General features: G+C 37.7%; 1 protein-coding gene across 1 annotated transcript in view; it reads right to left on the bottom strand.

Annotated features, from left to right (window-relative positions):
- Positions 1 to 23,340, bottom strand: part of THSD7A (thrombospondin type 1 domain containing 7A) — a 478,593-nt gene that overhangs the window by 205,121 nt on the left and 250,132 nt on the right. The window contains exons 3-4 of the mRNA XM_069586624.1: positions 6,803 to 7,051; positions 3,908 to 4,089 (exon numbers count right to left, since the gene is read on the bottom strand). Coding sequence (XP_069442725.1) covers positions 3,908 to 4,089; positions 6,803 to 7,051 — 431 coding nt within the window. The remainder of the gene's footprint in view (positions 1 to 3,907; positions 4,090 to 6,802; positions 7,052 to 23,340) is intronic.

Raw genomic sequence — 23,340 nt, forward strand, 5'->3', positions numbered from 1 at the left:
ATATTCTAAAATTTTCTATGATATAAATCCCAGTAAGCTTTATGGTGCTTTATAACTGATACCTTTGGCTTCCCTCTTTTGAAAACATGTTCAATCTGTATCAACTGGAAGGATGTTTTCAGTTACTATAGCTAGAATCTACTTTCATTTCACTAAGAACTCTTACAAGAGTCAATTCACGTTATGCATCTAAAGATTAGTAACACTTCCATCAGCTTTCTAGGAGTTATACTGATAACCTCCTCATGGGCAAGGCCTCTTCCTGTCATATTTTGAGGATAGATTTCATGCCAGGACAAACTGGACATTTTTCAAGACTACTGGAATTCTGAACAGCCAGCTCACAGAAACCATCAAAGATTTTACAACTGACTCTTCTCAGCAGAGAACCTGTCAAGCCTTTCTTCTAAATAAGTGATAATGGAAATTTTGATCACCTCATATTCTGTTAGAACTGTGAGAGTTCCATGAATAAAATGTGGATATTCTCAATATCAAGAAGAAATATTTTTCCTATTGTCTGTAGATGCCATTACCAACTTAATAACTATCCTGATAATTCAACTCATACCAAGTTTTGAATATCATAATTTATACTTTGTGAGTACTTTAATAATAAATATAAATATTTAAACTTCCTGAAAATTAAATATATTAGCTCCAAGGAAAAGAATTATGGCCTTGGGTGGTGTGAGAGTCAGTTAATAGCAGAAAATACATCAATGAATAAAGTAATTTAAAGGGATCTGGCTTTTGTGCTATGGTGGTCATTATCAATCTTCTATGTAACATGATATACCAAGATAATAAAGGAAGTTGATGTCATATCACTTGTTTTCAGTATTTCTGTATAAGGAAATTTTATGTTGGGGCTGAAGTATTTTGAGTTAAAGTATTTTTAATAGTTTGGTTATGTGTGAAAAGACATTTAGAGAACACAGAGAGAGAATCTACAAAAACAACAGTTCAATCCTTATTCTTCAAATTAAGTTGCAATATGAATTGCTTTTATGATAGGCTGTTCACGGTTAAACAGTCAGGATTTCTTGAGATCAGTACCTTCTTGTTAGGATTGAATAAGCAAGTTATTCTGAGAGGTTTCGCTGCTTTTATAAAGTAAGCTTTCATTCTTTCATATTTATTGAAAAAGTTAAGACTATGAACAATCTTCACAGCCCACAGTCTAATTGTTCTCCATTCACACATATCTGTAGTATTCACATGTGTTACCCTTGGGATGCTGGTATATCTAACAAGTTTCCTACTAGGGAAAATTGAGTACTACTGGGAGCCTGGTCGGAGAAGGCAATGGCACCCCACTCCAGTGTTCTTGCCTGGAGAATCCCAGGGACAGAGGAGCCTGGTAGGAGGCCGTCTATGGGGTCACACAGAGTCGGACACGACTGAAGCGATTTAGCAGCAGCAGCAGCAGCAGCAGCAGGGAGAACTCACATCGGAGAAGGCAATGGCAACCCACTCTAGTACTCTTGCCTGGAAAATCCCATGGATGGAGGAGCCTGGTAGGATGCAGTCCAAGGGGTCACGAAGAGTTGGACACTTACTGAGTGACTTCACTTTCACTTTTCACTTTCATGCACTGGAGAAGGAAATGGCAACCCACTCCAGTGTTCTTGCCTGGAGAATACCAGGGACAGAGGAGCCTGGTAGGAGGCCGTCTATGGGGTCGCACAGAGTCGGACACGACTGAAGCAACTTAGCAGCAGCAGGGAGAACTCACATAATCTAAGTTCTGAGGAAAAAATAACTGCAACTTTTAGTAAGAATCAACTGTTTTTGCAAAGACTATAAGAGGCTTATTAATATTCTTGATATTTGACATGAAAGGACACAGATTCTTAAATTATTTATGTTATATACTTACAAGATTGAATATTAATTTTAGGTGAATTGACTGCTTCCATATCTATGAATCTCTGCTTTGGTTTTTGCATTAGTCCAACAGATACATCTTAATAATAATATTCTTTGCATCTTATCTTTTTTTCCTGTGACTTTTATTTTTATTGCTCTGCAGTGCTTTGACAGCAGTAGTCAGGGAACTCTATGACAAAATAATTTTTAAAAGTATCCAATTACAATTCAAAATTCTGAAGGATCTTTTGAAAGTAATAACCTACAGGATATAATTGACATTCAGAAACTAAAATCTGATCTACTTCTAGCAATGAAATTATACTACTCTGAAAGGACTGCCATAATAAATTCACCAAAGGGTATTAAAAATGTAGCTATTAAAGTGACTAAGAAAATATTAATGTACTAACATTACATGTTTTATGCTACTTCCTTAAAATTGCAAGACATATTAGTAGTAAAAGGTATCCCTAGGCTAGATTACTAAATGAGTTAACATGCTGTGTAAAGCCAGTGGATACAAAACAATTAAATTCCGCAAGCTGCAAATGCAAAACTTTAGTCCTTATTTCCCAAGAATTACTAGCCACTCCTTTTTGGTGGGAGGCAAAAGAACTCTCTCTTCTTTTGTTTTATGAAACATCTTTTTCTCTTGGTTCTTTCCTTGTTTTTCTGATTCTTCTTGGTCATATTCCTTCTCTGAATATTTATTTTTTTATTCTGTTCTTTTTTTTTTTTTTTACCTTTAATACATGCTGTTCCTTCTGCTTAGAATAAACTCCGTCTTGCATGCCTGACCTGCTTAACTATATGGAGTATATGCATCATAACTCAGTTCAAATTCCACCTTCTTTATGAAGATTCCTCTATTTTCTCATGACAGCTATTCTAAAACTCAATTATAGTGGCTCAGATGGTAAAGAATCTGCCTGCAATGCGGAAGACTTGGGTTTGAACCCTCGGTGGGGAAGATCCCCTGGAGAAGGAACTGGCAACCCACTCCAGTATTCTTGCCTGGGAAATCCCATGAGCAGAGGGGCTTGGCAGGCTACAGTCCATGGGGCTGCAAAGAGTCAGACGCAACTGAGCGACCAACACTTTCACTTTCATACTGCATGATGACTGTTGGTCTGTGCGCCCTCATGATGACCATGAGCATTTTCCTGACATGAAATTTATATTGATATTTCTGTCCTCATCACCATAGACAATTTTTGGAACTCTTCTGGCAACTAATCAATATGTGCTGAATGTATTAGTGATACAAGTCCTGTAGTCCCTCAGGTAGTAAAATGTTAAGAGGCTCTTAAGAGGCTCAATCCAACGATGATCAGATTTTTAGAGTAATATTAATATTTAACAATATGTACTTTTAGTCTTGGCCATCTTGGACTCACTTATTCTTTTGTACACTTATCACATTTGGTCCCCAAACTGAGAGTTAGACCAAAAAAATTCTAAGATATGTCTACCAAATCAAAGCATTTAATCAAAGGGTTTTTTTTGTTTGTTTTTTTTAAGTTATGCCTTTGGGTTAAAGATCTTTTCCTGTAGTTTTATTCTCTATTTCTTTTAAATTCAAAGTGAATTTTCTCTCAATACCATAACTAACTTTTCAACATCATTATAAAACAGCAAAACAAGGTTTCTTTTTTAACATACATGTTTTACTTATTCTTATATGAAGAAAAGAAATTTGGGCTTTGGAACACATATTTGCATTCTATATGTATCCTTGTAAGACACGTTTATTCTATTTTTATAATTGATTACTCTTGCTAAATTCTGACTCAGAACCTGAAGTCAAAATTTAATGAGAGGCTTGTCAGCAAACCAGAACCAACCAAAGATGGAACTTGATTAATTATTTTTACAACCATCATTTAGACTACCATTCACCATAGTTAATATCTGCCATAATGTGAACAAATATACGGCTCTTCATGCCCCCAGATGGCTGCATATATACCCCTGCAGGATGATCCCAAGCCTGCTCTCCATAGGTGAGTACTTGAGAAGAAAACAAGATTACCTTCTTTGTCCTTGTGTGTGTTCAATTGCGAGAGGAGGTTCTCATTGGCCTGCACGCAGTACACCTCTCGGGTCTGGACCCCTCCTCCGCAGAGGGCAGTCTGGTTGCCTCGCCTCTTGTCCTGTTGACTGAGAAGAGGGTCCACCCGACACTCAGTCCACTCTGTGGTCTTCCAGCTGTATCTAGATAAAGAAAATGCCAGCAGTGGCCATGTGTTTAGTGAATACAACTTTTCTCCAATCCTATTTGTTTCTTCCCCTCAAGAAAATTAACCTGAACAATTCCTTCCCCTTGAATCAATCTCAGACCACACCTCTGGCACAGGTTCAGTTTCAATCCCTTCTTCTACATCCTTACCCTGCTCCGTTTAAAGAGGGGTTAAATTTAAGATGATTCACTTTTAATTGCAACTACTAGAAGTTACTTATAAATATTTTATGCAAAGAGAGCATAATGCTGAATATATGACATTTTATGTTTAATTAACCTGAACTCAGGCTTGCCCTTTTTTCATGTTTATAAACAAACAAAGATTGAATCTGAGAATGGAGAACATTCTAAATGATGATGAACTCAAACATTTGTTTTGTCTTTAATAAAATGTATGAAAATTCCTTCTTCGTACAGGTCAAAATTGTAATTGTGTGTTAGTAACAAAAATATAACATAATTCAGCTTTTTCTCTTTATCTCTGAGAATGAGTGTTCTTTTTTTTTTTTTCTCCTGTAACATTTGAGCATCCCTGATGAGTACTGATGAATGATGAAAAGAGCTGACATTTCTAATCAGTGGAACACAGGAAAGATGATCTATGCTTCAAAATTAAAGCTCCAATCAAGATTATCATGTGAAAAAAATGTCGGGGGATTATCAGCCCAACACATGCTTTAAGGAGATAGCTAGGGTCTTGATGTCACTGCAGATAGACAGTGATGGCATTTCTCCACCTCAAGGAAAATGGATATTCTAAAAGCACAAAGAAAATAGCTCTTGGAGTACTTTATGTCACTTTTACCAAGATGCTTCCTTAGTAATCAGATTAACAGCCAACACAGGTACAAATGGATGTGCTAATGCTCATCTCAGTTAGACAAAAAGGTTAAATGGGCTCTTGGATGTCTGATCCAGATGCTTTGCTTTGTCAGTGGTAAGGCTTCATGTCAGTAAAGGTGAACTTCATGCCCATTTTTCAATTTTTGTAAGTGGGGATTCATGGCTTAACAGAGGTACAGGTCTGGGGCATCAAGGAACAATGCTCTTGACATATATTTATAAAGGAAGTGCAGCATTCAGGTCAATTATAAAATCATTGATAATTGATGCCTTGAGAGGAGAGACAGGGAAGTGTGAAGGAAAAGAAAACTAAACAAGCCATTCATTAGGGGAGTTAAAACAAAAATTTTATTTTTTTTTATAGAGCAGCATACCAACATAGGTCATCCTAAGGAGTCCTGTGAGAGAAATAAATTTTTTTGTAATGTAAATTGATGACACATTCTTAAAAAAATAATGCTACCATCCACAAAGGGTTAAAAGACAGAGATTTAGAATAGGGATTTATTTTAATTAATAGTTAATGATGTTTGAATAACTGAGAGGATAAAGATATCCTAGCTTGAGATTAAAAAATGGAAGAATCTCGCAGGAGATGAAACACTCTGACTAGAGAACCTGGCAACTTCCCTGAAACTGTTACGTCAAGGGGAACACACAAGTCAGTGGGGCAGGCAGAGAAGTTAGGAAGGAAACTCTTCAGAGTGTTCAGTTACTGGTTATGTTAGGGGAGAAGGGAGGATTCCATAGGGCTGCATAACTGAAGATCTTGTACGAATCATTACTATGCTTTGTTATTATTATTATTACTCTCAGAAATGGGAGGAGGAGCAGCAGCAGCAATGGTAGTGGTAATTTTCCTCTTCACTGGTTCATCAAGTGCAAGCTGTAAGCCTGTTCTCTAAATGGTTCAAATATTCCAAGGAACCTTTCAATGAAGCTTGTGGGTATCTACTGATAAACTAAGATTCTGTAAGTTTTTTTTGTAAATACTCTCTACATTCAGACCAACCTGAAACATATTTATCACCAAGTTAATTCACAGAAATGTCTTAGAAATGATTTTTAAGGATAAAAAGAATATAGTTACAGTCCCAAATATTTCAAAACAGTCTTATTTCATCTGAATTCAATGAACATTTATTGGGCACTTACCATGTGCCTGGTCCTATGACATATATGAGTGATTAAAGGAGAAACAATCTCCACACCAAGGTTAATAAGCAATCTTGGTCCTGAGAGAGCTTAAAGTCTTATTATTTTGATGTAGTATTCTACTCTATTTAATAGGATTTGTTATACACAGTACTGAATTTTAATAGGGCTTGCTCAATAGGCAAAAGGAACCTATATTTTGAAAGATTATTTTACCTTATAGACTAGTTGACAAACTATGGCTAAATTCAACCTGTACCATTTCTATAAATAAATTTTATGGAAACATATCCACACTCATTTCTTTACATACTGCTTACAGCTTCAACAGCAGAGTTGAATCATCGTGACAGAGACACATGTGGCTCATAAAGACTAACATATTTACTATCTTCTCCACTTCAGAAAAAGCTTGTCAATACTCATTATAGAAAATGTGCAAAGAACTACTGCTAAAAATCCAGCTTTTGTGGAGATTGGGAAACAGCTTGTTACTGACACTTTTATTTAGTAAAACTGGTATTTTTTGTTTTTATAGGATAGTGTTTGTAAAGAGATACATTTCTACTTAGAATTTGTAAAAATCAGTATTTCTCAACACACCACATCCAGCTGAAATTAAACAGCTGAAGGGATATGCAGTTTGGGCAGATGGGGCAGCAGAGACCGCTGTCCTTATTAACTCACGTGGCACAGGGGGCAACTCCATCTCCTTGAGACACACAGGGCTCTTTTTCCTCAAGTTCTGGACACTTCTTCTCGCTGCCAATAGGAAACTGCCTGATGAGCCGAGTTCTCACGCGGGTGCCTTTAGGGGATGCCGTGTCATGGCATGTTTTTGAGCAGGGGCTCCACTCTGACCACTCGGACACCTGGCACTCCTTGGTCATCACGCAGGCCTGGAAGGTCATTGGCAGCTTCTCTTGCTGGCAGAAGCTGCAAAAGAGAATTAATATTCTCATCACAGACTTGTAGGCAGGCATGAACTTGTAGGCAGGCATGAACTTGTAGGCAGGCATGAACATTCCAGAGCAAAATCAGCTTGGACATTTTTCTTTCTACTTGGAAGTATAATTCCAATTTCATTGAAAACGTACCAACATTTATGATGTGTAAAAGCTGTTAGACTCCAAGCTAACATTTGCATTTCCTCTTAGTTTGTAATAGTTGTTAAACCATTCACAGGAAATAGAAAATAAAAGGATGAAGCAAAATTAGCTGAAATTAAGTTTACCATATTGTTCATTTTACTCACTCCAGATTTGTTTTAACTTAGAAAATGAACTGTTAACATAAGACAATTTTCACTCTGTTTAGTGATTTAAATAAACATGCCTGGATAACTACTAATATATTATTTTGAATAGAAAAAAGTAATTTAATTTATGCTTACAATTATTTTTAATATCATTTGAAATTTTAGCTGTCAATTACAATTGTAATGTAGGCTTATTCAAATATATCAACTTTTTCCAGTTCATACTTTAATGCAAGGTCTACATATATGAGTATATTAATTAAACACTTCTTAAGCATTAGAGGCTTCCCTGGTGGCCCAGACAGTAAAGTGTCTGTCTGCAATGCAGGAGACCTGGGTTTGATCCCTGGGTTGGGAAAATCCCCTGGAATAGGAAATGGCAGCCCACTCTAGGACCCTTGCCTGGAAAATCCCATGGACGGAGGAGCCTGGTAGGCTGCAGTTCATGGGGTTGCAAAGAGTCGGACATGACTGAGCGACTTCACTTTCACTTTCTTTAAGCATTAGAAGGGTGACAGAGGATGAGATGGTTGGATAGCATCATCGACTCAATGGACATGAGTTTGAGCAAACTCTGGGAGACAGTGAAGGACAGAGAAGCCTTGTGTTCTGCAGTTCATGGGGTCACAAAGAGTTCAGATTCGAGTGAGCGACTGAACAACAGGCATTCGAAATATAAATTTATTAGGCTATACTGCTATAGAGATACCCTCTAAATAGATCTAGAATATTTAGTCACCAGTAAAGTATTTATGTTCAAATTCTTATCTAACGTTTCCTCCTTGAATTAGAAGGATGTTGAATTCTTTTTTTTTTAATTAATTTTTTACTGAAGGATAATTTTTTTACAGAATTTTGTTGTTTTCTGTCAAACCTCAACACGAATCAATCACAGGTATACATATATCTCCTCCCTTTTGAACCTCCCTCCCATCTCCCTCTTCATCCCATCCCTCTAGGTTGATACAGAGCCCCTGTTTGAGTTTCCTGAGCCATACAGCAAATTCTCATTGGCTATGTTACATATAGTAGTATAAGTTTCCATGTTACTCTTTCCATACATCTCACCCTCTCCTCCCCTCTCCCCATGTCCATAAGTCTATTCTCTATGTCTATTTCTCCATTGCTGCCCTGTAAATAAATTCTTCAGAACCATTTTTATAGATTCCATATATATGCATTAGAATACGATGTTTTTCTTTTTCTCTTTCTGACTCACTTCACTCTGTATAATATGTTCTAGGTTCATCCACCTTATCAGAACTGACTCAAATGTGTTCCTTTTTATGAGTGAGTAATATTCCATTGTGTATATGTACCACAACTTCTTTATCCATCCATCTATTGATGGACATCTAGGTTCCTTCCATGTTCTAGCTATTGTAAATAGTGCTACAATGAACAATGGGATACATGTGTCTTTTTCAACCCTGGTTTCCTCAGGGTATATGCCTAGGAGTGGGATTCCTGGGTCATATGGTGGTTTTGGTTTTTCCAGTAGTCATGTATGGATGTGAGAGTTGGACTGTGAAGAAGGCTGAGCACTGAAGAATGGATGCTTTTGAACTGTGGTGTTGGAGAAGACTCTTGAGAGTCCCTTGGACTACAAGGAGATCCAACCAGTCCATTCTGAAGGAGATCAGCCCTGGGATTTCTTTGGAAGGAATGATGCTAAAGCTGAAACTCCAGGACTTTGGCCACCTCTTGCGAAGAGTTGACTCATTGGAAAAGACTTTGATGCTGGGAGGGATTGGGGGCAGGAGAAGAAGGGGACGACAGAGGATGAGATGGCTGGATGGCATCACTGACTCGATGGACATGGGTCTGAATGAACTCCGGGAGTTGGTGATGGACAGGGAGGCCTGACGTGCTGCAATTCATGGGGTCGCAGAGAGTCAGACACGACTGAACTGAACTGATGGTGGTTTTAGTCCTAGTTTTTTCAAGGAATCTCCATACCGTCTTCCACAGTGGCTGCATCAATTTACATTCCCACCAACAGTGCAAGAGTGTTCCCTTTTCTCCATACCCTCTCCAGCATTTATTGTTTGTAGACTGTTTGATGATGGCCATTCTGACCGGTGTGAGGTGGTATCTCATTGTAGTTTTGATTTGCATTTCTCTAATAATGAGCAATGTCGAGCATCTTTTCATGTATTTGTTATCTGTATGTCTTCTTTGGAGAAATGTCTATTTAGGTCTTTTTCCCACTTTTTGAGCAGATTGTTTTTTTTCCTGGTATTGAGTTCTATGAGCTGCTTGTATATGTTGGAAATTAATCCTTTGTCAGTTGTTTCATTTGCTATTATTTTCTCCCATTCTGAGGGTGGTCTTGTTACCTTGCTTATAGTTTTCTTTGGTGTGCAAAAGCTTTTAAGTTTAATCAGGTCCCACTTGTTTACTTTTGTTTTTATTTCTATTACTCTAGGAGATGGATCATAGAGGATTTTGCTTTGATTTATGTCATTGAGTGTTCTGCCTATGTTTTCCTCTAAGAGTTTTATAGTTTCTGGTCTTACATTTAGGTCTTTAATCCATTTTGAGTTTATTTTTGTGTATGGTGTTAGGAAGTGTTCTAATTTCATTCTTTTACATGTAGCTGTCCAGTTTTCCCAGCATCAGTTATTGAAGAGGCTGTTTTTGCCCCATTATATATTCTTGACTCCTTTGTCAAAAATAAGGTACCCATAGGTGCATAGGTTTGTTTCTGGGCTTTGTATCTTGTTCCATTGGTCTATATTTCTGTTTTGTGCCAGTACCATACTGTCTTGATGACTGTAGCTTTGTAGTATAATCTGAAGTTAGGAAGGTTGATTCCTCCAGCTCCATTCTTCTTTCTTAAGACTGCTTTGGCTATTTGGGGTCTTTTGTGTTTCCATAGGATTGTGAAATTTTTTGTTTTAATTTTGTGAAAAATGCCATTGGTAATTTGACAGGGATTGCATTGAATCTGTAGATTGCGTTTGGTAGTATAGTCATTTTCACAATATTGATTCTTCCTACCCAGGAACATGGAATATCTCCGCATCTGTTTATGTTACCTTTGATTTCTTTCATTAGTGTCTCATAATTTTCTGTGTACAGTTCTTTCATCTCAATAAGTCAGTTTATTCCTAGAGATTTAATTTTTTTTGTTGCAATGGTGAATGGGACTGATTCCTTAATTTCTCTTCCTGATTCTTCTATGTTAGTATATAGAAATGCAAGTGATTTCTGTGTATTGATTTTATATCCTGCAATTTTGCTAAATTCACTGACTAGCTCTAGTAATTTTCTGATACTATCTTTAGGGTTTTCTATGTATGGTTTCATGTCATCTGCAAACAGTGAAAGCATTACTTCTTCTTTCCTGATCTAGATTCCTTTTATTTCTTTTTCTTCTCTGATTGTTGTAGCTAGGACTTCCAGAACTATGTTGAATAAGAGTGGTGAAAGTGGACATCCTTGTCTTGTTCCTGATCTTAGGGGGAATGCTTTCAGTTTTTCACCACTGAGAATAATGTTTCCTGTAGGCTTATCATATATGGCCTTTACTATGTTGAGGTAGGTTCCTTCTATGCCCATTTTTTGAAGAGTTTTATTCATAAATGGGTGCTGAATTTTGTCAAAGGCTTTTTCTGCATCTACTGATATTATCATATGGATTTTATCTTTCAATTTGTTGATATGGTCTATCATTGATTTGCATGCATTGAAGAATCCTTGCATTCCTGGAATAAACCAAACTTGATCATGGTGTATGAGCTTTCTATGAGCTTTTTGATGTGTTGTTGTATTCTGTTTGTTAAAATTTTGTTGAGGATTTTTGCATCTATGTTCATCAGTGACATTGGCCTGTAGTTTTCTTTCTTGTGTTGTTTTTGTCTGGCTTTGGTATCAGGGTGATGGTGGCCTTGTAGAATGAGTTTGGAAGTGTTCCTTCCTCTGCAATTTTTGAAAGCGTTTTAGAAGGATAGGCATTAGCTCATCTCTAAATGTTTGACAGAATTCTCCTGTGAAGCCATCTGGTCCTGGGCTTTTCTTTTTTGGGAGATTTTTGATCACAGCTTCCATTTCAGTGCCTGTAATTAGGTAATTCATAATTTCTATTTCTTCCTTGTTCATTCTTGGAAGATTGAACTTTTCTAAGAATCTGCCCATTTCTTCCAGGTTATCCATTTTGTTGCCATCTAGTTGTTCAGAACAGTCTCTTATAATCCTTTGTATTTCTGCACTATCTGTTGTAACCTCTCCTTTTTCATTTCTAATTTTGTTGATTTTATTCTTTTCTCCTTTTTTCCTGATGAGCCTGGCTAAATATTAGTCAATTTTGCTTTTCATCTCAAAGAACAAGCTTTTGGTTTTATTAATCTTTAGTATTGTTTCTTTCATTTCTTTTTCATTTATTTCTGCTCAGATCTTTAGGATTTCTTTCCTTCTACTAACTTTGGGATTTTTTTGTTTTTCTTTTTCCAGTTGTTTTAGGTGTAAAGTTAGGCTCTCTATTTGAAGCTTTTCTCGTTTCTTGAGGTAGGATTCTATTGCTATAAATAAACTTCCCTCTTAGAACTGCTTTTGCTGCATTCCATAGGCTTTGAGTTGTCATGTTTTCATTATCATTTGTTTCTAGAAATTTTTTGATTTCCGTTTTTATTTCTTTTGTAACCTGTTGGTTATTTAGAAATGTGTTGTTTAATCTCCATGTGTTTGTGTTTCTTACAGTTTTTTTTCTTGTAATTGATATCTAATCTCATAGCATTGTGGTCAGAGAAGATGCATGATATGATTTCTATTTTCTTAAATTCACTGAGGTTTGATTTGTGACCCAAGATGTAGTCTATCCTGGAGAATATTCCATGTGCTCATGAGAAGATGTAGTCTTCTGCATTTGGGTGGGATGTCCTGAAGATATCAATAACATCCATCTCATCTAATGTATCATTTAAGACTTGTGTTTCCTTATTAGTTTTCTGTTTTGATGATCTGTCCATTGGTGTGAGTGGGGTGTTACAGTCTCCTACTATTATTGTGTTCCTGTCAGTTTCTCCTTTTATGTCTGTTAGTGTTTGTCTTATGTACTGAGGTGCTCCTATATTGAGTGCATATTATTTACAATTGTTATGTCTTCCTCTCGGATTGAGCCCTTGATTATTATGTAAATATGCACCTTATTTATTATGTAAATATAGCAATAGAATCTTACCTCAAGAAACAAGAAAAGCTTCAAATAGCCTAATTTTACACCTTATCTCTTGTAAACTTCTTTATTTTAAGGTCTATTTTGTCTGATATGAAGATTGCTACTCGCAGCTTTATTTTGCTTCCTATTTGCATGGAATATATTTTTCCATCCTCTCACTTTCAGTCTATATGTGTCTTGAGGTCTAAAGTGGGTTTCTTGTAGATAGCATATACATGGGTCATGTTTTTGTATCCATTCAGCCAGTCTGCATCTTTTGGTTGAAGCATTTAATCCATTTACATTTAAAGTAATTGTTGATATATATGTTCCCATTCCATTTTCTTAATTGTTTGGGGGTGATTTTGTAGATCCTTTTTCTTCTCTTGTATTTCTTGACTATGTAAGTCTATTTAACATTTGTTGTAAAGCTTGTTTGGTGCTACTGAGTTGTCTTAGCTTCCGCTTGTCTGAAAAGCTTTTGATTTCGCCATCAAGTTTGGATGAGATCTTTGCCGGGTACAGTAATCTTGGTTGTAGATTTTTCCCTTTCAGTAATTTAAATATATCCTGCCATTTCTTTCTGGCCTGCAGAGTTTCTGCTGAAAGATCAGCTGTTAAGCTTATGGGGTTTCCCTTGTATGTTACTTGTTGTTTCTCCCTTGATGTTTTTAATATTCTTTCTTTGTGTTTAGTCTTTTTTAGTTTGATTAGTATGTGTCTTGGCATGTTTCTCCTTGGATTTATCCTGTATGGGATTCTTTGTGCCTCTTGGACTTGATTGACTATTTCCTTTTCCATGTTGGGGAAATTTTCAACTATAATCTCTTCAAAAATTTTCTCATATCTTTTCTTTTTCTCTTCTTCTTCTAGGACCCCTATTATTCGAATGTTGATGCATTTGATATTATCCCAAAGGACAATCCTCATTTCTTTTCATTCTTTTTACTTTATTCTGCTCTTCAGAAGTTATTTTCACCATTTTATCTTCCAGATCACTGATTCATTCTTTTGCTTCAAATATTCTGCCACTGATTCCTTCTAGAGTATTTTAAATTTCAGTAATTGTGTTGTTTGTCTTCATGTTTATTCTTTAATTCTTCCAGGTCTTTGTTAATTGATTCTTGCATTTTCCCCCTTTCTGTTTTCAAGGTTTTTGATCATCTTTACTATCATTATTCTGAATTCTTTTTCAGGTAGTTTTCCTATTTCCTCTTCATTTATTTGGGCCACTGTGTTTCTAATTTGTTCCTTCATTTGTGTAGTATTTCTCTGCTTTTTCATTATTTCTTTTTAAACTTACTGTGTTTGACGTCTGCTTTTCCAAGACTTCAAGGTTGAATTCTTTCTTCCTTTTGATTTCTGCCCCTAAGGTTGGTCCAGTGGTTTGTGTAAGTTTCTTATAGGGTGAGATTTGTGTTGAGTTTTTGTTTGTTTGCTTTTCCTTGATGGGCAACACTGAGTGAGGTGGTAATCCTGTCTGATGATTGGGTTTGAATTTTTGTTTTATTTGTTGTTTAGATGAGTCATCTTGCACAGGGTACTATTGGTGGTTGGGTGACACTGGGTCTTGTGTTACAGTGGTTTCCTTTGTGTGAATTATCACTATTTGGTACCCTCTAGGATTAGTTCTCTGGTAGTCTAAGGTCTTGGAGTCAGTATTCCCACTCCAAAGGCTCAGGGCTTGATCTCTATCAGAAGTGTGAAATCAATGTTTCCTCTTCTCCTGTGCTTGCACTCTGGGTCCACACCAAGGCAATGCATGAGCTGTTGAAGATGCGCCTTTATTATTTTAGCAAACTGCGACCAGACACTAAACTGAGGAATTTTGGTGAGAGGCCTGCCTTGAGAGATGTGCCTACTATAAATGAAGTCCTAAGTTTCCCAAAGATTGATGAAGGCTCTCCATCCTGCAGTTGGAATCAATGTGAGAGTTCGACCATAAAGAAGGCTGAGCACTGAAGAACTGACACTTTCAAACTGTGGTGTCAGAGAAGACTCTCCCCCACCCTCCTTCCAGAAGAGATGTTGACTTCTTAATCCTAATGTCTACATACAAAGATGAAGATGATGTTAGAGAATGTCATCAACCTCGGGTTTATGCACTGTGAAGGGTTTTCCTGGAATTATATTGCCTTGTGCTGATTCTTAGTTGAACTCTTGCACATTATCAATAACTAGCAGCTCATGTTTACAAGATAGAGGAGGCCTGTTGCCACAATAGAGCATCTGTTCCAATGGGAGAGTTCACTGATAATTCTGTCTCATCATTCAGGTGCTATATTTAACTATGATAATCAACCATAACGAGAGGCAGGTCCATTTTAATATAACAACTCACATTCAATCTTTTTAAATCTACTGGCATGTGTATGAAAATTGCATTCCTGGGAAACAATTAGAGCTTAAAATGTCAAAGTCAATTTGTCTGAGCTGGGAGGTCTGGGCAGAAGAATCATCTGAGAGTGTCGGTAAAATGGTCCTATGAGTCAGCTCTGTTGCTCTTTATAACAACAGAGAGGACCAGAATCCCATTTTTACTCATATGCCATGTATTGACTATAAATGATGCATTAGGTAACAACACTAACTTAAGAGCAAAACTTTCTCTGTAATGAACAACACAAGTTACTTCATGAGAATCAGGCAAAATAATGACCAAATGACAATCTTTACAATTCATTTCATACAAAACCTTCCATGTTTAATTTCCTCTTACGTTTACAACACTTCATCAGATTGTTATCATATACATATATGCATATATGGGGCTTCCCAGGTGGTGCTCATGGTAAAGAATCTGCCAGCCAATGCCAGAGATGCAGGAGATGTGGGTTTGATCCCTGGGTTGGGAAGATCCCTGGAGGAGGAAATGGCAATCTGCTCCAGTATTCTTACTTGGAAAATTTCACGGACAGAAGAGCCTGGCAGGTGACAGTCCATAGGGTTGCAAAGAATTGGACATGAATGAGCAACTGAACACACACAAACACACATGTGATACTTACAAACTTTATATTCTATGTATAGGCAGAGAATTAACAATCCCTTTTAATCTTTTGTGGAGAATTTGACCATCAGTTAAATACCTCCTCTTACAGTTACCTGGTAACCTGATGAAAGTTGAAATATCAGCTATGTTACTAGATAATATTGTTTATGATAGAATGATCAAGTTAATAAATTCAATTTGCTGTGGAGAAACTAAAACTACCTGGTAGGAAGCTACAGCTTTGTGCCTCCCTAAACTCTTGGACTAGGATTTATTTTTACGGAGACTCTATAGGCTATTACAAATATATCACTTCCAGAGATACCAGCGCCTGTAGGGTTGATACTTTTAAGGCAAGGCTGCTCTTTGACCTGCTGGATGTAGAATTATCCTTCTTCCCCCTGAAACATGTTGCATGAATTTCTAGAAGAATTCCCATTAGATGAGGAATGACTATGGCTACAATGATGACAAGCTCTATATCTTTCTAAGCAGACTAATGCCAGATGGCAGTCTTGTGAGTCTTGTGTATCTGAAAGTCTTGACAGTATAAGATTAAAACTTAATTCATATTACCTCATGCATGAAAAATGCTGGACTGGATCACGCACAAGCTGGAATTGAGATTGCCGGGAGAAATATAAATAACCTCAGATATGCAGATGACACCACCCTTATGGCAGAAAGAGAAGAACTAAAGAGCCTCTTCATGAAGGTGAGTGAAAAGGAGAGTAAAAAAGCTGGCTTAAAACTCAACATTCAATAAACTAAGATCATGGCATCTGGTCCCATCACTTCATGGCAAATAGATGGGGAAACAATGGAAACAGTGACAGACTTTATTTTGGGGGGCTCCAAAATCACTGCAGATGGTGACTGCAGCCATGAAATTCAAAGCCACCTCCTCCTTGGAAGAAAAGCTATGACCAACCTAGACAGCATATTAAAAAGCAGAGACATTATTTTGCTGACAAAGGTCTGTACAGTCAAAGCTATGGTTTTTCCAGTAGTCATGTATAGATGTGTGAGTTGGACCATAAAGAAGGCTGAGTGCTGAAGAACTGATGCTTTTGAACTATGATTTTGGACAAGACACTTGAAAGTCCCTTGGAAATCCTAAAGGAAATCAGTCCTGAATATTGACTGGAGGGACTAATGCTGAGGCTGAAGCTCTAATACTCCGGCCACCTGATGAGAAGAGCCGACATTGGAAAAGACCCTGATGCTGGGAAAGACTGAAGGTGGGAGGAGAAAGAGATGACAGAGGATGAGATGGTTGGATAGCATCACTGACTCGATGGACATGAGGCTGAGCAAGGACAGGGAATGTAGAAGGACAGGGAAGCCTGGCGTTCTGCAGTCCATGGTGTCCAAAGAGTCAGACAGAACTGAGAGACTGAACAACCAATAACCCTTTTGTGTGGGTACCATTATTATTTCTGTTTCATAGAGAAAGAGTTTCTGAAAGGTTAGGCAATGCGTTCAAGATCATATGGGAATTTGTAAGAAGGGAACCGAAATTTGAACTTGGATTTTCTAAAATCAGAGCCTATTTTCTTAGTCACTCTGCCCTTCTTCTCACAGTTTAAACTGATTGCAAATCTCTGTTAGAGCAAACTGCTGTAGCTGAGACCAATGCCAGGGTTACCAGCACATTGTGAATCCACTAGTTGCACTCTTTCACAGTCCCAGGATTTGTACCATCCTGCTGCTGCTAAGTCACTTCAGTCGTGTCCGACTCTGTGTGACCCCAGAGACGGGAGCCCACCAGGCTCCGCCGTCCCTGGGATTCTCCAGGCAAGAACACTGGAGTGGGTTGCCATTTCCTTCTCCAATGCATGAAAGTGAAAAGTGAAAGTGAAGTCGCTCAGTCATATCCAACTCCTAGCGACCCCATGGACTGCAGCCCAACAGTCTTCTCCGTCCATGGGATTTTCCAGGCAAGAGTACTGGAGTAGGGTGCCATAGCCTTCTCCTTGTACCATCCTGCTGCTGCTAAGTCGCTTCAGTCGTGTCTGACTCCGTGCGACCCCATAGATGGCAGGCCATCAGGCTCCACCATTCCTGGGATTCTCAAGGCAAGAACACTGGAGTGGGTTGCCATTTCCTTCTCCAATGCATGAAACTGAAAAGTGAAAGTGAAGTTGCTCAGTCGTGTCCGACTCTTAGCGACCCCATGGACTGCAGCCTACCAGGCTCCTCCATCCATGGGATTTTCCAGGCAAGAGTACTGGAGTGGGGTGCCATAGCCTTCTCCTTGTACCATCCTAGCACTTCGAAAATGTGCTACTTGTTTTAAGGAGGACTTAGTAATTAGGGAAAAGTCAAACCACATGAATTTTCCTGATCCATGTTAACAACTTTTAATGCAAGTCCTAAACAGAAATCGACAGCATAAACATGAGAATAGTATTAAGTAATATATGATTATATAGTTCGTAACATATGAGACATGTAACATACCTATTTAACTATTTATACTTTATTTTTCCTTTAATTTTCTAATACCATTATTTCAGTAAATGTGAAATCAAGTAACTACATACTGGACTTCAGGAGTACAAAGATGAGATTATAGTAATTAAACTGAAATCATACAATTCTGCTTGGGGAGGCACAGAAGGATATATGAAGTAGTATATTATTATTTCAGAACAAGTGAAGGTAATTGATGGAAACATGAAAAACCGTCTTTTGTTTGTTGGTGTGTGGGGAAAACATAGCTTTTTTTTCTTGGCCTCATTGTAAGGAGGCTTTGTTGAGCAGTGAAAAAAGAGTGGAATTGAAGCCTAGGTCAGATCAAGGGTGGTTAAGTAGATCCAGAAAAGCATCTTCTGTGGATGAGAGAACCATTCAAAGTTTTGGAGCATAAAGGACATGATATTTGCATTTCATGTAAATTCCAGTGGCAGAGTGGAGGTTGGAATAATAGGGTAAAAGATTAGAAACAGAGAGACTATGATGATGATTATGTCATTGATATTTATAGTATACACAGACTGAGTGCTTTCTGTGTGCTAGACGCTGGTCAAACTGAGGGAGGTATGATTGTGAACGGGAGATTGATCTTCATTGAATCCCTACTGTGAGCCACATACTATATTGTTTTACCAAAAATATCTCTATCTCATGAAATCCTTAAAACTATTCTGTAAGATGAAGCTCTATCTCTCTTTTATTTTAAGATGCATGCTATGTTGCTTCAGTCATGTCTGACTCTTTGCTATCCTATGGACTGTAGCCTGCCAGGCTCCTCTATCCACGGAATTTTTTAGGCAAGAATACTGCAGTGGGTTGCTGTTTCCTACTACAGAGAATCTTCCTGACCCAGGTATTGAACCCATGTCTCTTACATTTCCTCCATTGGCAGGCAGGTTCTCTGTTGCCACAAAAATGGAATCCAAATGTCTCACGAAAGTCTGGATAAAGTAGCAGAAATGGAATTCTAACCAGATATTTCTGCTTATAATAAAGGCATATGAAAGTGTAACAAAAGGAATGACAGGAGAAATTAAAAGGAGTCAGAAACTATCAAAAGGGGAGTTAGAAACCATATAAACTGATGGACAGCTGAAGGTGTTAAAAGAGAGGGAGTCACTAAATAACTTGGAGGTTTCTAGCTTTGGCGATCTGGGGAGCACCACTACGATACTTTGAAATGGAGAACATGGAGTAAAAAAGCAAGTTTCTGGCAGTTGATAATTGAGTTTAACATTAGTATCTTAATTTTATATGGACATATTTCATACATATCCAACATGCAGAAATTTCCAGTAGACTGATCCAGAATTAAGGATCACAGTTTAAAGTTCTGGATGACTTGTATACATATAACAATCATGAGCATATCAGAGTTCACAGCCAAGGCCACAGGGCTGTTCACACACTGGGGTTCATTTGGTTGTTCAGTCACTAAGTCATCTCTGACATTTTGTGACTCTATGGACTGCAGCATGCTCGGCTTCTCTGTCTTCCACCATCTCCTGGAGTTTGCTCAAATTCAGGTCCACTGAGTACATGATACTATCGAAACACCTCATCCTCTGTTGCCCTCCTTCTCCTTTTGCCTTCAGTCTTTCCCAGCATCAAGGTCTTTTCCAATGAGTTGGCTCTGCGTATCAGGTGGCCAAAGTACTGGAACCTCAGCTTCATCAACAGTCCTTTTAACAGTCAGGGTTGATTTCCTTTAGGATTGACTGATTTGATCTTGCAGTCCTGGGGACTCTTATGAGTCTTCTCCAGCATCACAGTTTGAAAGCATCAGTTCTTTGGCACTCAGCCTCCTTTATGGTCTAACTCACATCCATACATGACCACGGGCAAAACCATGGCTTCAACTCTGCAGATCTTTCTCAGCACAGAGATATCTCTGCTTTTTAATACACTATCCAGGTTTGTCATAGCCTTCCTTCCAAGGAGCAATCATCTTTTAATTTCACGGCTGCAGTCACCATCCATAGTGATTTTGGAGCACAGGAAAATAAAATCTGGGGCTCATTTTAGGCCTGAATAATTCACACATGATCTTACCTTGGACCTTGATAGGTCTGTGAGCACTGTGGTGCTTATTAATTTCACTTTGCAATTGCTATTGAGACTAAATAGAGTCACCAAATTAACACTAAATTGTTCAGCTACCATCGTTTACCATTCTCTCCTTTGTTCTGGTCATGCAAAAGATGACATGAGAGAGCTTAGGGGAACCACATATTTTGGTTCATTATGGTTGTCGTGAGAACATACACCTCTGGGTATCAAAGACAAAGGCTATGCCTCTGTAGAGTAGCATGGTAGAAGATATGTATGTAGAAACTATGAAAGTTTCCTTTTTGTTTATGTGGTATATTCAGGATAGCCCTGATGGCTAAGGCTGAACAGAACAAAAGTTTGGTTTTGAGACAAAAACAGGTATTGCTTAATCACGTTGTAGCACATAGAGAAGAATCAGATTGAAAAAAAGAAAAAGTCGAGAAGGCAAAGTTTAATTTTTGCCTTCAAAGAGACTTCATTAAAAAATGAAAGAGCACAGATATTTCCGACAGTTACTTTTACACTTGATCATCCAGTATATTTAACACTTTTTATTTCAGGGCAAGGTTAAAATGGATAAACCGTAGGTCACTTTTTATTTCATTTTTGATATTTCAAATTGTACTACACAAAGTAAAATGCAATTTCAAATATTTTGTATGAAAATTATTTCTGTAGCCCATTTAATAATCATAATATCTGTCAAAATATACCTTCTTTCTGAAGGTAGCCTAATTAACCTCCCAAAATACTATGATCATTCTTTAGGTTCTTCAAAAGAAACTTTCCACATCTCTCATTTTTTTCAAGACCAAGTCCAAACTTTCATTTCTCGTAATCAAAGCTCTCTGTAATCTGTCACTACCCCACACACTCTGGTCATCACTTAAGCAAAATTAATGTTCAGTCTTCCTCCCTGATATCCTGCAATTCTGTTCAGTCTCCTTACTGTCTCCATATAACACTAGCCCGCTTCTATCTACCCACTTTTGTCTACACCGCTTGTCGTTTGGAGTCTCATCTGTCTTCTGTATCTCTCTGTATCTTCTGTATCTCTCAGGACCTAGGTGTTATAGCCCATGCTCAAGAAAAGTCTTGAAATGTGGCCTGAAACATCCCTCCCCAAGTAGCACCATGTGACAATTTTTCCTTCTCACAGGGAAAATATGAAATAACAGGATGAAAACAAAATGTCATAAGCTATAAGCAAGAAATGTGTGTCCCTTAAAAATAGGTAGGCTGAACATGTGTACTGAGGTGGTGAAAATGTGACATCTGTAAATCCCCTATTTAAAGTTTCTTTGCTTAGAATCTGGTAGCTCAGAGGTTAAAGCGTCTGCCTGCAATGCAGGAGACCTGGGTTTGATCCCTGGGTCGGGAAGATCCCCTGGAGGAGGAAATGGCAACCCACTCCAGTATTCTTGCCTGGAGAATCCCATGGATGGAGGAGCCTGGTGGGCTACAGTCCACGGGGTTGCAAAGAGTCAGACACGACTGAGCGACTTCACTTTCTTGCTTAGAATCACTTGTTTAATCCTTTCTCTCTCACCTCTCCTCTTGATCAATCAATAGATAGATAGGTATCAATATATGAAAAAAATCTTTTTTTGTTCCTAACAAGGCAAAAAAGAAAATGATATCATAGTAGTTATGTTTGGAAATCACCCTAGACATACTGTTTCTAATCCAGGGACAGTAATGAAATGGATCAGAATAGTTTTTCATTGTCTTACTGAAGTCTAACACCTGCAGTTAGGGGCTCTGGAGGCAGAAGTTATTCCTGAAGGTTTCATATAATCTAGAATTTTGGTATTAAAGGTGGTCTGTAGACAAGTACCTTGACAATTAACTGAAAGCTAGTTAGACATGCAGGATCTTAAATTCTCAGGCTTCACTACTGAGTCAGAATCAGTATTGTAACTACATTCCAAAGTGATCCATAAGCATACTGAAGTTTGAGAACACTGATCTACAGCTAACTCTCTCAACTATCCCTAAAATAGAATCATTCACTATTTACAGTCAGCAAAGGAATCTTTAACAGTATAGCCTTTCTTCCTACAGAAAACAGAAACTGAGTAGATGACACAAAATGGGATTTATTATCAAATATTAGGTTGTTTAAAAGGCATGTTTTCATCCTGCAAAGATGCAAATAAATTCAGTAACACTATTAATGTTACAGGAGAATTTTCTATATAAAGGGTAATGCCATAAATCTTTTCATAATATTAATAAGCATCTCCAAGTTTTGTAAAGAGAACAAACACAATTTCATGTTCAGAGTAGATTAAAAAATTTATTTTGTTGGTAAAAAGCAAAATACATTTGTAGCTTGTGTACTCTGTTAGGCATCATGGTCCCATGTTTTATTGGATTACATAAATTGTTCTGTTAATGATAGTGGGTGTCCTTATCCTGACCTGCAAAATACAAGGTTATGCACAATGCTCACAGCAGCTCTATTTACAATAGTCAAGACATACTGCTAAGTCACTTCAGTCGTGTCTGACTCTGTGTAAACCCATAGACGGCAGCCCACCAAGCTCCACCATCCCTGGGATTCTCCTGGCAAGAACACTGGAGTGGGTTGCCATTTCCTTCTCCAATGCATGAAAGTGAAAAGTGAAAGTGAAGTCACTCAGTCATGTCTGACTCTTAGCGACCCCATGGACTGCAGCCCACCAGGCTCCTCCACCCATGGGATTTTCCAGGCAAGAGTACTGGAGTGGGGTGCCATTGCCTTCTAGGAGCAATCTAAATGTCCACTGACAGGTGAATGTATAAAGAGGATGTGGTACACACACACACACACACACACACACACACACACAAAAGAGTATTAGCCAGAAAAAGAATAGGTAATGCCATTTGCAGCAACATGAATGGCCCTAGAGATTATCATACTAAGTCAGACACAGAAAGACAAATATCATATGATATCACTTAAGTGTGAAATGTAAAAAAAAAAATGAATTTATTTACAAGACAGGAACAGACTCAGACTTCAAGAACAAACTTATGTTTACCAAAGAGGACAGCAGGGAGTGGGGTGAGAGAGAAACTAGGAGTTTGGGATTAACATATACACACAATTATATATAAAATAGATAATCAGCACCGTCTTACTGTATAGAGTATTGAACTATATTATCTTCTAATAACCTTTAATGTAAAAGAATCTGAAAAATTATATATGTGTATGTGTATATATATGTGTATATATGTGTGTATATATATATATATATAAACTGAATCACTTTTATGTACACCTGAAACCACACTGT

Source organism: Ovis canadensis, chromosome 4 (assembly GCF_042477335.2).
Source record: "Ovis canadensis isolate MfBH-ARS-UI-01 breed Bighorn chromosome 4, ARS-UI_OviCan_v2, whole genome shotgun sequence".
NCBI lineage: Eukaryota > Metazoa > Chordata > Mammalia > Artiodactyla > Bovidae > Ovis > Ovis canadensis.